A 14,060-nucleotide genomic window follows, 5' to 3' on the forward strand; every position below is an offset into this window, starting at 1 on the left:
CCTTTCTCAATCTATACCAGACCCTTATCCTAGATCGCGGTCTGGTATAGCTTTTAAAGGGAGGACCCCAAGCAAAAAGACAAAAACATTAAAAAAAGGAAATTGAGTTTTCCCCTTCACATCAGAGTCTCCGCTTTTACATCAGAAGCCCCCCTTGGAATTAGGAGCCCCCTTCACTTTAGAGTTCCCTCCCACATCAGGAACCCTCTTCATATCTGGAGCTCCCCTTCTCATCAGAGTCCTCCCTTTCACAACAGAGTCATCATAGAATGTCTATGGGTTTCCAACTCTATATATAATACATAGCAAAGGTATGGAGAAGCAGGCATCTAAGAACGTGAAAGTCATATCAAAAATAAAATATAACAGAAATATGGAGGGGCTCACATGTGAGTCTCATAAAAAAATAGCTAAGTTAAGCAGTGAAATGGTAATATAGTATATATAGTATTACTATAGTAATAGTATAGCTTACTGAAAATACACTTTACCTTTTAAGATGACAATCTACTCTTGCAGTATACTCTCCCAGAGATAATGGAAAAAGCTATTTTTTTTTTTTGCCAATTTACAAGACTGTAGATATGTACCAATTTAAGTGATGAGTGGGTGGAAAGTTAGTTGTATTAGCTGAGATTCAGCAGATGTAGGAGACTTTATGCAGACCAAATATGAGTAATGTTCACTACCTTCATTTGTTAGTTTAGTCTTGCTGCAATAAGTACCACCCTCCCTTAATCCCACCTGAAGCTTTCAGTGGTATCTCCTGTCAACAGAGGAGATTCCTGTAAATTGGCATCCCACGTTGGCATTGTTGACTCTACTACATTTCTCCTCACAGTCATGGTTGCCTGAAGATGCTGGCTGTTTTAAAATTGGTGCAGTGGTGTTCCAGATGTCAAACCCAAAGACAACTTGCTCAACTGGGTTATGGCACTGTCCTCTATATTTCCTAGACTTATACTGTTGCTTTTGGAACCTTGGTGAAGGTCACCGATATATGCATGGGGGATGACCCCATTTTAATTTTTCCTGTGTTGGGATGGCTATTTTCTTCTCAACTCATCATCAGCCATGTTTCTTCTTCTCTGTATGTCTTCTGTTTATTAGGTGCAGCAGGAAGGTGATGCAGGTCAAGAAAGTAGGCAGTAGTAGCTGTATCTTTGATGAACTGTCACGATCTGGTTTCAGGCTCAGAGTGCAGTAGCTGAAGCAGCAGGAAATTCGTTGTATAACAGGCCAGGTTTGGTACACAAGCAGACGGTAGTAGTAGTGGAGGAGCAGGCAAAAGCGCAGTCAGCGAACAAGCCGAGATCAGGAGCCAAAGGTATCAGGTATGTAGCAGAAGGCGATGAGAGTAGTCGGTGAATCAGCAGCCAAAGGTCAGTACGCGGGTAGCAGTATGAGCAGATTATAGCACAGAGGGAGCAAGAAGCAACATAATGGCAGGAGCACAATAATCTGGCAAACAGGAAGTGTAGAGCCATGGCTTAAATAGGAAGTTCAAGGGAGGAGCAAGGAGTTCAGAGTTCAGCAGAAACCAGATTTAATTGAGGATTACACAGGAGATCAGGCCAGGAGCTATCCAAGGTTCTAAGGTGGCTCAGCAGGTAGAACCACTGCCAAATAAAAGCAGAGGTCCTAGGTTCAGATCTGGTTCCTGACATGAACAGTGTAAGTTGTGCATGTGTAGAAAGGTTAGTGTTTGCTATGGAGTCTACATTCTAGCAATATACACTACTTTCTGGATATGTAGACACCACCGGTGTCTACATATCAGCAGAGCATGGTTCCCCTAAAATACACCACTAGATACTCAATTCCTGGAAAGAGAGTAACTGAAGCTATTGCCCTGTATGTATCCAGTCTGTATACCACACTAGTTACGCTACTTTACATTGGCTAGTTAAATAGTTAGGTTGAAAAAAGACACATGTCCATCAAGTATTGCGTCTGCAATATTTCCTATTAGATACATGGTGTAGATTTACTAAAGGCAAACAGGCTGTTCACTTTGCAAAGGAATTTGCACTTTGCAGGTTAAGTTTCCCACAGCTTGGTGAATGGGGTGAAATTTAACTTGCAAAGAATACTCAATCCTGCAAGGAAAATTTAAAAAAAAACGGATTTTTGCTGTTACATGATTGGATGAGGGAAGTCAGCAGAGCTTCACCTCATTCACTAAGCTGAGGGAAACCTCCTCTGCAAAGTGATAATTTGCTTGCAAAGTGAACAGCCTATTTGCCTTCAGTAAAAATAACCCCATAGTTAATAGGTTGACAAAACACAGATGTCCTATGCTACATACCGGATATAACATTAGCTGGACAGCTTATTACATGGGATTTTGTGATCTCTTAGGGCACAATGGGGCACATCTTACGTTGTTTTGTAAATCTAACATTTAAAACTAGATCATAAGCATGTGATGACTTCTTACACAAGTTTTAATCTTTTTTACAATACTTCACAAGGTATTAAATATAGACGTTTTAACCAAAAGATGTGTTTATCCTTTTGCAGCACTGCAAACCATTTCAGCACACATTACATTACATCTGCTCTGCTTTTGAAATGTTTACATATTACCATTATTTTCATTGTGCTAAAATGTTCATTAAGCAAGAACAGGAAAAAGCTTAATATCATAGCCTGGCAGGTTTCCCACAGCCAATCTTTGAAGAAAGTTGGAAAATATGGGAATGAGATGTTGAAAACTTTAAACCAAGGAAAATGTTGCAAAAGAGGTTGCAACAGATATGACTGCTATAAATGTGAACAGCTAACCACCACGCTCTTGGACTGAGAAAAAATACAGAGGCTGTCATGGCTAAGCTGCTTCTGAAAATGCTAGTTTCCTTGCAATCATTCTTAAACTCTCTCTTCAATATTTTGAATCACTGACCTAGAAGGCTCATACAGCAAGTGAAATCAGACTAAAGTCAGAACACCTTATCTACATACTTGCTCCAGGTCAGTGACCATGGCATGGCTATGGAAACTCCTCTATATTTCTAGGCAACTCCTCCATGTTTCCCTAAGCACAAATTTCCTTCAAAAAATGTTGGAAAAAAATGTTTAATCCCTGACCTACTTCCAAAAATGTATGTTGCCTGGTAGTTACACAGACCCACTGTCAGGGCTCCACCCTGACTTAACTGGTTTGCAGCATTCTGGCTTGGCTGCCATTTTACTTACCTGTGATTTCTCCTTTGTCTGAGCCGACTCTGGAACATTGCTCACTACTCCCAGGCTCCCTCTTATGGCGGGACAAGAGAGCATCACCTGAGAGAGTCAGATGGGAGTTTCCTGTCTCTGAGTGATCGTGTCAGCCCACTCACTATATAAACCACTCAGTCCAGTCTGACCTTTCTCTTGCATGGTCTTACCTGCTAGTGCATTCCTGCTGCTCTGAGTATTCTGATTCTGTGTGTGACCCGATCCTGGCTGACGGTCTCCTCTGGTTCCTGCTTTTGGCTTGTTCCTGACAACACTGATTTCCTGGTTCCTGCTCCTGGCTTGTTCCTGACAACACTGATCTCCGTGTTCCTGACCTGACTTGTACGACTAACCACTCCGGCTCCTGACCTTGGCTTGTTACAGTTTATGATTTTTGTTTGCTCCTTTGGACACTGTTCTTAATAAATATTTTAATTAGCACCTTATGCTTGTCTGGTTTTCAATGTGGTCTGACACCCACTGGTTTCAATACTTTCCTAGTCACTGATCTGAGGGTGTACATCACAGTGATGTCCAAAACTGAGAATTAGCAAGTGGGACCAATATCACAACTAGGAAAGCTAAGGTGAAACATGCATACCTGCGCTGATCAATATGTCAGCGGACCTAATGTTGAAGCACCTTAAGGGACCCACCATAGGGTCATCAGCAGTTTAAGTAATGGTCTTTGATGTTGGGCTCTCTGCACTGGGGTTTTGGCAGTAAAAATAAGTTAATAAATAAAGTTTGTCCCTAAATGCCCTGAGCTTTAACCGTTTGGCCATAGTAAACCTGGCCCTACCCATCAACCCTGTTTCACTTGAATCTTAACTTAACATAGCCCTAAGAGTTAGTCTGTCAGGATGAAAGCTGCATTTCTGACTTGTTTTTAAAGAAGCAAGCTTGCAGGCCATCTTTCTCATGCTTACTTCACTACTTAGTGAGTCACTAACCTGTCACAGTTTTGCATACTGGGAGTTGGACTTCAATAGCTGCTGGGTTTGTAACTGGTGTTGCAGTGTCAGCTACCATATTCTATTCCAAATAAGATCTATTAAAATATGGATAAGTGACCCATAGCAGCACCACAGATACATGTTGTGTGCACATTATGACAAAGACGGTTGTGAACTGGATGTAAATGTTTTAATTATAAATAACTTATGGATTTAATTAGAGGAGTCAAATACATTCACCTATTTTCTGCATAAAAAAGTTTTAAAAAAAAGCAAAGCATGCAAGAGGTACACTGAACCGATAACTATATTCATTAATAAAGCATGTACAATAATTATCTTTCACAATACAATATATAACAAAATATTTTATTAATAAAAGCTTTTATTATTAATGTATAAAAATTTATCCTCAAGAATTTCCCAAATTGTACGAGTAAGAGTTAAAAAACTTGCTTATTTTTCATGTGGAAACTGTACATAAAGCATAAGGTGGCATCACTTATCTGTATATAGGTAAGGCTACAGGCCTGGCATTGCCAGTAATTAAGGATAGGGTCTATGTACATGGTATAATAGCAGATACGTACATTTTAAAATAGGAATGTTCTATATGGTAGCAAAGTTGGGTCACTGTTTTATTCTAAACTCTCTTATTAAAAAGTTGACATATAATAACCCATATTTCATGTGTGCAGATGGCTACAGAAATGAAGGCACTTGTAACACCCTATAACTAGATTGGATAAGGCAGCTAATAAAACACTTTTGAGAGCAATAACAAAGAGTGGAAGTTAATGACTTATTGCTCTTCTCCATGTCCTTAGGGCTGCTTAGTTTAGTGCCGAGCACAGCTTTGTGATATAAGGCACAAACACATTGAAAAACATTTATAAATCTGTACACCAGGTATATGTCATATGCAGCACCATGACTTTACTCAATATGTTCAGCAAATGTCAGTTACATGTGTGACCGACTTCAGCTTGAAATTTCATCTCATCTTTTCGAAGGGGGAAAGCATCAATGAGCGTGAAGAGATCAGAATTGTTGATAGGCATGATGTATCGTTCTTTGTCTACTACATGTTTATCCAAAACCACCATCTGATATCGGTTCTCAGGGATTCGCAGCAGCAATCTACAGAAAAGGGGTGAAAGATTTAGGTACAGAATATGGTAAGAAAGTCTTTGTGTTGTCTCAGAAAATTCGTAAAAAGGCTTCTATATTTAATAGTAACTAGTGGTAGGTCTAACCAAAACACAACATTTATAAATGGCTGATGGTATGCTAATATTTCCCTTCCTTAAAGTGTATATAAGTCAAATATAACTTGTTTCTGATAGAGTAGGACTTACAAGTCCCTGTGAATGGATCACGTGGCTGTGTAGGTGGAGCATTGCATACAGAATCCTGCTGGAAGAAGAACCCCATGATTCAAGTAAGTTGGGAGGGGGGGGACATTAGAGAGTGTGGGGTTGGGGAATATGACCATGTTTCATGTTGCAACCTAAATATTGGGGCAACAAGAAGCATGGTCTGAAAGATGGAATATGCTTTTAAAATTAATCTGTAACAACTTTAAATATAACAATAAAGTATACAAGTTATCTTAAATGTGTCTGGAAGCATACTGAGGTTGCCTTATCCAAATGTTTCCGTTAAGATACTGCATTACAAAGTGTTCCTATCACCTTTTGTGTGACTCTAACTGTAATTACCCACAATAGACACACTGCTGAAATGATTTGTGAGTTAAGGCCTCTGCACATGTGTTATGCATCTGTCATTTGCCATCTGTTACTTAAAAAATAAAGTGACTATAGTATGAACAGTAGATGGATCTGCTATGATGAGAAGTTCCTGTCAAGCACAAGCTCCATGTATTTGATGGACAAATAAGGGACATAGATCCATCAATCATCATATGTTAACTTTTAGATAAAAATGGCACTAGAAATTTCTTGAAAAAATTAATAAATCGGTTGGAATGGAGAAAATCCCAATATTAATTTTAAATGCAGACATTTTTCTTTTTGGAGATTAGTATTTTCCAGCACTGCATGTTTCTCTTGTGGAACTGTTTTTTTTTTTTTACAGTGGCACATTCAGCACCCAATGAAATAAGTATATTGCTAAACACGTTTTAGGTTAGCAAATAGTTTTGTACTTGGGTCAAGGGTTATGGAGTTAAATGGTAGAGGGGTCAGGGGGAGGTTAAAGGTAAACTATGAGGTGAGTGAAAATCAAGTGAAGTGAACAAACACATACCGTCGCTCACTCACTTCTCGATCATCTCCCTGCAGAGAGCCGTGACTGTCAGTCACGGCTCCCTGCAGGGATCCCGATCCTCCAGCACTGACTGGAGGAACGGACGGAGGAGGGGTGGTTACAGCTGGCTCTGCCTCTAGATAGGCAAAGTCAGCTGTCACTCACGCAGCTGGGTGGATCTTGACAGTAATGTCGGGATCCGTCCCGGCTGCGCGGTCTCAGCATACCGCAAGCTGTAGCTCGCGATATACAGAGCTTTGGGTCACGGGAGGATGCTAGTATATGTCCTCCCATGACCCTTAAGAGAACTATGGGGGAAAACACATACCCCATAGTTCCCCTTTAAGTGTTAAGGACAAAGTAGCAGATTTACTTAACTGCTTCCCTCCTCAGCCACACATACTTACGTTCCCTTCACTTCCACATACTTACATTACCTTCACTCCCACATTCTTACCTTTTCTTCACTCCCACATACTTACCTTCCCTTCACTCCCCTGCTGCTAAATTTAGCTAACAGGAGCAAAGAGATATGCCTGGTACTTTTACGTATGGGGAAGCACTTTGCTCACTCCTTTTGCTCCCATGTAACAATGCTTGGTGATTACTCACTCAAGCACCTAGCAATGATACATGGGGACCAGGACAGAGTCCTCAGCCTTGTGTAAGCTCCAAGTGACAACTTGGATCTTACATAGGGATTTCTCTCTTCATTCCTGAAAGCAGAATAGAACAGCTGGGGAGCAATAGGAAGGCAAATATTTGCAGTTGGGGAGAGTAGCATTTAGGTGAACTGGTTGTTTTGCCAATGCAAGTACATTTTACAATTAGGTTATGTTTGAGGTGGATGGGTACATAGAGGTATTACTAAATGTTAGATTTTGCTTTATAGTTAGGGATAGTTTAGTGTTTGGGACACTTGGGGTACACTATTTTATTTTTACTAGCTTTCAGAGCGGAAAGCCCTAAACTGAAGACTAATGTATCCAAGGGTGCAAACAGATCTATCATTTTTTATAGATGAGGCTTAGCCTTTGCTAAACCCATACAAAAGAGGGACCCATTTATATCAAATCCATAAAATAGTTAAAGTGACACTAAACTCAGAAGTTAAATATTAAAAATGTGTTCAAGTACCCTCACTATTAACAAAAATGTAGCTTATTTTTTTATCACTGGGCTGTAGATCGCCAAATCATCTCTGAATTGATGCTGACATCGTCCTTCCTTCTGGAGGGTGTCTACTCTTGTTCCCCATGGTCCCTATGTGTGTTGTAAAGTAGCCACCACTCCAAGCTTGCTGCCGTGATGAACTACAATTTCAATACAAATTAGTAAACGAAAGGTGAGATTGTAGTCCATCACGGTCATGTAGTGTCACTTTAATATACTGTGGATTATGTCACATTTGGTTTTGTAAAATTGAGGAAAAAAATTCACCCCAAAAAAAGTCCTCCATGTTGGAGGCTATGACTTAGGGTTAGTTCACACCATATGCAGTGCGTTCCGGTCCGATTCTGGCCGGAACGCACTGCATCGCATTCTGGCCGGCTCACTTTTTTGTAGGGCAGGAGGGGGCGTGGCAGGCCATTGAAGTGAATGGCACCGTAGCCTGCGGTCCGGTGCGATCAAAATGCTGCAAGCACTATTTTGATCGCACCGCACCGTGTGAACTAACCCTTAATGAGGCAAAAGCCCTGCTTCAAGCAAGATGGTCACCACCACACAGAGACAGTGCAGAACGTGACAGGGTAAGCCACGAGGAAAATAATTGCTGTACAGCTACCAGAGTACAGGGAACAGCTTCCAGATTTCAGTTCCTTTTTAATGTCCAGAGCAATGATTGTTATATACATAAAAATGTAAAATCTAGCAAAATATAACATTGAAACTATTATAAATAGGCCCCAAGCCCCTAGTCTTAAAGAGAGTGCTAGATTATTATTGTTTAACCTCCCAGCATGCCTTTCCCAGCTGGCAACTACTGGCATAAGAGACAAGAAACTATTGATAATGTGACTGTGCACTGCATTGGCTGACATTTTAATTACTGACCTGTAAATAAACTCTTCATGTACAGAAACATTTTGTAAAATCACATTACCTGAGTTGTAGTCCTAATGCTGGGGGAAGCAGCGTGCGCCCTATTCTTCCAATGTATGTTGGATATACACCAAATATTTCAATGACTGTCACGTGCCGCAAGTCTAAGCCACACTGAGCTTGCTAAAAAGAAAATAAAAACATATTATAAAGCATATAGTTAAACTATATGAACTGTAATGAGCTTGTAGTTTCTACTCTAATGTGTAACTTTCTTTGATCAAGAAAAAAGTTTACTGTGAGGAATACATTCTAAGTCAACATCCAGACTTATGAGATGCTTCACCATAAACATATGATACACACACATGAGGAAAAGCAGTGCTTGGCCATATTGTTGTGAAGGACAGGGAACACTGTTGCAAGGATACCAACAAGCAGAAATGTTTGGTCTAGGTTTTCAACCTGTTTGTTCTTAGCAGAACTTTACATGCTGAAAACTTTTTCTGGTAGAATGCTCATGTCAAAATAAAGTGCATCAACTGTCATAAGCCATGTACCTTTCTTACACAAATTGTGATAGCATCTCATTCTGTATGAGAGCTAAGGACGGTGGGGCTGTTTTGTATAAAAGCTGGGGTTCTGCTTTAATCGTTTTACATTAGCTATTATTTGTTAAAACTCCGAACTGTTTTGCTTAATTTATTATCAGAAATGGAAGTACCCGCGTAGAACATCAAAAATACCCCCTGGGTAAAACACAAGTCAAGAACCTATGGTATAACATACCTTTGTACTGCATTGTCTGTTATAGTGTCATACCAATGAGTTGAGGTGAAAGATAATGAATGGTGTTTAAACCCTTACATAGTACGTCACTGGCAGCGGACACTTTTTAAACAGATAAAGCCAGCAGGACTCTGTTTACCTTTGTAGAGACGGCTGTCGGCTTTACAATAGAAGCGATTCTGGTGGCTCAGCTGCCATCAGATCACTTCTATGGGTCGACAAAGTGGCCGCCCCCTGCCCGACACCCCCGCTGTGTTTCCCCGGTTCCGCTGCCCCACCTAGGGGCCTGGGCCTGGCATCTCGGGTGTGGGCGGGAAGCTGGGGAGGAGAGCGGCGAACGTCCATTCACCGATCTCCTCCCCGCTGTTTGGGACCGGGAGTGATGCGAATTGCATCACTGGCGGTCCTTGGCCTGCCATTGCTCGGCTCCAGAGGACTAAGATTTTGAAGTGCGATCTGGACTTAAATAGCTTTTTTTAAAGTGGAAAGGTGACACGAGGGGTCTTTTGGACCCCCCGGTATCACCTTAAAGAGTACCTGCCACCACCAATATGCTATCACATGATATGAGAGCAATTGGAGTTAAAGGAGAACTATGTGGTTAGGGCTTTTCCCCATAGTTCTCCTTAGGGTAACAGGAGGACACAAACTATCGTCCTCCCGTCACCCTATGCTTAGTATACCGTGAGCTACAGCTCGCGGTATACTGAGACGCCGCAGCTGAAGCCGATCCCGACAATTATGTCTGGATCCGCCCAGCTGCCTGAGTGACAGCTGGCTCTGCCTATCTAGAGGCAGAGCCAGCTGTATCTGCCCCCTCCCCCGTCCGTTCCGCCAGTCAGCGCTGGAGGATCGGAGCGGGGAGGGGGGAATCCAGTCCCTCCCCTGTCACGGCAGAGAGCCGTGACAGGATCGAGAAGTGAGCGAACGCCGTTATGTGTTTGTCACAGGTCGGCTCAGTAGATCGGGAAGTGAGCAGTCTCATTGTCACAGGTCGACTAGAACTATGAGGATGAGTGAAAAGCACTCACCTCATAGTTCTCCTTTAAGTAAAAAAAAAAAACAGTTATAAAAAATATTAAATAAAATACATGTAAAATTAATGTTAAAATGTTGTCGCCGTTTCACAGATGCACACAGTTTGTAACCTGGGCATGTTGGGTATCTATTTACTCATCGTTACCTCATCTTTTATATTTTATTTTAAAAAAAATAGTATTATATTGTGGTTTGTGGCACTAAATTTAACTTAAGTGCATTTTTTACTAAATATTTGGGTTTGATAAAGAGTTGCGCTAATATCGTGCAACATAAAAATTGGCAACTGCTGCCATTTAATTCTACAGGAACTTGGCTTTCAGAAAATATATAATGCTTGGGGGTTTGAGGTAATTTTAAGGCCTAAAATGTGGATTAAAACGTGTGCAAAAAATGAAAAAAAGGCCTTGGCAGCCAAATGATCCTTAAGGGGTTAAACCCTCTAGCTCAAATCTGAGATATAAAAAGAATGGTATGTGTTCATACCTGAAGAGTTCCAACTTGTAATCTGTAGTAAAAATCTGCAGCTGTTGGTGTTGACAAAACAATTATTCTTCGTTTTTCATAAAACTGATCCAGAAATTCAACTGCGTTTCTCAGCCCAACATTGATTTTCATAACTAGATATAGGAAAGAAAATAATTAAAGTCATATTTGATTGAGAGGGATTAGTAATAAAAACTGGTGAAAATGGTATGCTATAGAACTGGGAAATGGTCAATTGTCTTTGGGTAATTTGAAACCTTTGTAGTTGATGAACCGTGAAGAATCAATGACCCAGTATGGATATTCACAACTGGTCACTCTTCTTTTCCCAAGATCAGACCGGTACTAAGGGTTCATGTACCAGATATAAACAGGCACACTTGGCCATCATCCTTTAAAGAATCATTGGCCATCAGCACTCTTCGTCACCATCGCGTGTGTGTGGATACTATTAGCCAATTACATCAATTCATAAGCTTATTAAATACTAGTAGATGTTCTGACATAATAATCATCCTAGCTACTAGATCAATTATTTTACAACAATAATAGTTGCATGTACACAAGTTTGGCTAAACTGTATGCATAGGCAGAACTTTATGTTTAGGTTTTCTTTACTTAAGTTTTATTGTTTTTTTCCATTAATAGAGAGTACATTGATAATGAATGTGAACGTACAAACAAAACATCATAACAATACCTAGGTGCAGAGATATCCAATGTTTTAGGCATAGCATCTATTCAGGGGGTATAGGAAGAAATAAAAAAGTAAGGGAGTGTGGGAGGGAGAAGTATGGGTATGTATTTGTGTTGGTGGTAGAGGGTCCTCACATCATGGTTCAGTAAGGAGTAAGGCTTGGGTGGTGCTGTGGCTATACGGTTGGGAAGAGGTGGTGGGAATATAGAGAGGGGAGTGCAAAGTGTAAAATAGAAAGAAAATGGAAAGAAAAGAAGACAAAGAAAAATACAGGGGGTTAAATAAGTTGTGTACGTGCACTTTAGGGGGTGGAGGAACAGGGATTTGGAGAAGGTGTCATCTCCCCCTATCCTCCATCTCACTAAAGTCAACAGCACGCCTAGATAAAGAGTATGTTGCTTGGGGTTGAAGGACAAATATAATCTAACAATCTTGCTATGCTTGTCAAGTAAGGAGGTGATAATGTTTCATTAATAGGTGTATCATTAAGTATCATTAAGTCTGGGTGTTACCTCAGGAAAACTAAGGTTGTGAGTTGTTCAGGCTTTGGCTATAGTCATTTTGGTAGCATTTAAATATTTTTAGTTTTAAGATTAGATAAGGGAATAGTTAGAACCCTTGTTAGGGGTCATAGACACAAGCAATATATGAGCTATAATGGATATAGAATATATGCTCGGATATTAAGGGGCACGTTTACAGGGCAACAATGAACCCTTTACAATTTTGAAAGGTACAAACAAGTTGTTTTGTCTTGCGATCGTTAACAAGCAGCTGCTGTCACTGTGCATATTACTGAAATGCATTGTGAATGAAGGAGAACAAGCTGATTGATTCAATAGCTGCACTTCACAGTTAATCCTATGAGCCACTGGAGGATAAAGCACGACTACCCTTGTCAACAGCCCAGGGGAAATTGAGAATAATAAGATAGCATATCCTATAGTTACACTAACAAGCTACATATTGCGGCTGTTATTTGCATTATACTCTTATGGAATGTTAACAACAATTTAAATAACGCAACCTCTAGGAAAAGATGTTTCTATGGAGGCCACATATCAAATGTTTACTGAACAAATTATATAATAAATCTGCCCCTTTGCTGTCATTATAAAAGGTTGCCCTATATTCTTAAAATAATAATAATAAAGAGATGACCTAGCTTTACTGAATGATCTCTGATGTATTTATCTCTACAGCTAATCTTTCCATTAAGTCAGATACTTAACTAGCTATCACAGATGTCAGAAATATCACATATAACAAAGCATTTTGGATCCTGTGTCGATAAGAACAGTTCTACAGGCACATAACAGTATAGAGCTAAAAATTTACCATTCGTTTATTTAGCACAACCAGACCCAGAACTGAAACCTGCTGAGAACATTTCTAGCCATTATACAGCAGCAGCTGTTTCCATAAGATCCTTAAATAAGTCTTAAAAAAGAAACAAATTAGCATAAAAGGGATGAGCGCACTACAGCTGGGTGAAAAAACTAGAAAGAATGCGCATGGGATGTGAGCCACAGTGTGCAAACTCTTTTAAAACAGAGAGAGGAGCCCTGTGACCAAACGACCAAACAACATACATACAATAAGAGCGCTACTACTGTGAAATTGAAAGTGGCTCACAGGTTAGATGTAGAGATGGGAAGTTTGGATCTTTTAAATGAATCGATTCGTTTGAATCAGTTCATTCAAAAGAACCGATTCATGAATCGAATCTTCGGTTCACTTGCTGAGTCAACTGACAAGCTGTCTGAACCTTCATAGAAGATCTGAATCCGAGGACTCTGATTCAGAGAAGGGTGTCAGGCAGCTCCTGGGGTACATTGATCCTAACGCTATCAATACATTTAAGTGAAACAATGTTAAATGAAAAATAATAAAATAAATAAAAACTAAAACCAAAAATTGTTTATTTAAAAAAACTATTTTTTTTCTTAAATGTGTAATTATCTGCCCCACTGTAGAGGTAATGGTTGTCGGAACTTAACAAATCCAAGTATCCAGGGGTGTGAAAAACTCAGGACTGGAGGGGTAAATAATATATTTAAAAAGGAGGTTTAAATGTATTTTTGTGTTATTAAAAAAAATACAGCTCTTTTATTTTATTATATAGCTACTGAATGAGATAGATGTGTCAGGAGGGATGCCTGTACCTTTAACATATATATATATAGATAGCTATAGATAGATATAGAATATTAAATAGAAGGACTAAGATGTGATCTGTACCAAAGGACCAATCCTATGAAAGGCAACTTGTCCCCAGTAAAAAGGAGCACTTGGGCAGGCAGCAACTCATGGAAAAGGAACCAAGTCTACCCATGTACAAATGAATGTTGTAATCTCATTGTGAGAACAGCTACAAATGTTTACAATGTCTGGTCATAAAGCAATGAGAAGAGCTCCAGAGTCAAGGCAGCTTTACAACTGCTATCAAGTGGCACCAACTTACCTACTTTTGCCAATGCAGCACAAATGTAAACAGTAAAAATGGTTCCAGCATTTCACAGACCTTAATGTATTCACTTTATTAAGAACATGAACAGTGT

General features: G+C 39.9%; 1 protein-coding gene across 2 annotated transcripts in view; it reads right to left on the reverse strand.

Annotated features, from left to right (window-relative positions):
- Positions 1-4,821: 4,821 nt before the first annotated feature.
- SRPX (sushi repeat containing protein, X-linked) overlaps positions 4,822-14,060 on the reverse strand; it is a 72,044-nt gene continuing 62,805 nt past the window's right edge. For both annotated transcript variants that reach the window (XM_018553507.1, XM_018553508.1), the window contains 3 exons: positions 10,803-10,936; positions 8,551-8,672; positions 4,822-5,315 (listed from right to left, as the gene is read on the reverse strand). In XM_018553507.1, the coding sequence (XP_018409009.1) occupies positions 5,135-5,315; positions 8,551-8,672; positions 10,803-10,936 (437 nt within the window). In that variant the 3' untranslated portion in view covers positions 4,822-5,134. The remainder of the gene's footprint in view (positions 5,316-8,550; positions 8,673-10,802; positions 10,937-14,060) is intronic.

This window comes from Nanorana parkeri, unplaced genomic scaffold (genome assembly GCF_000935625.1).
Source record: "Nanorana parkeri isolate BGI_ZX_2015 unplaced genomic scaffold, ASM93562v1 scaffold122, whole genome shotgun sequence".
Lineage (NCBI taxonomy): Eukaryota > Metazoa > Chordata > Amphibia > Anura > Dicroglossidae > Nanorana > Nanorana parkeri.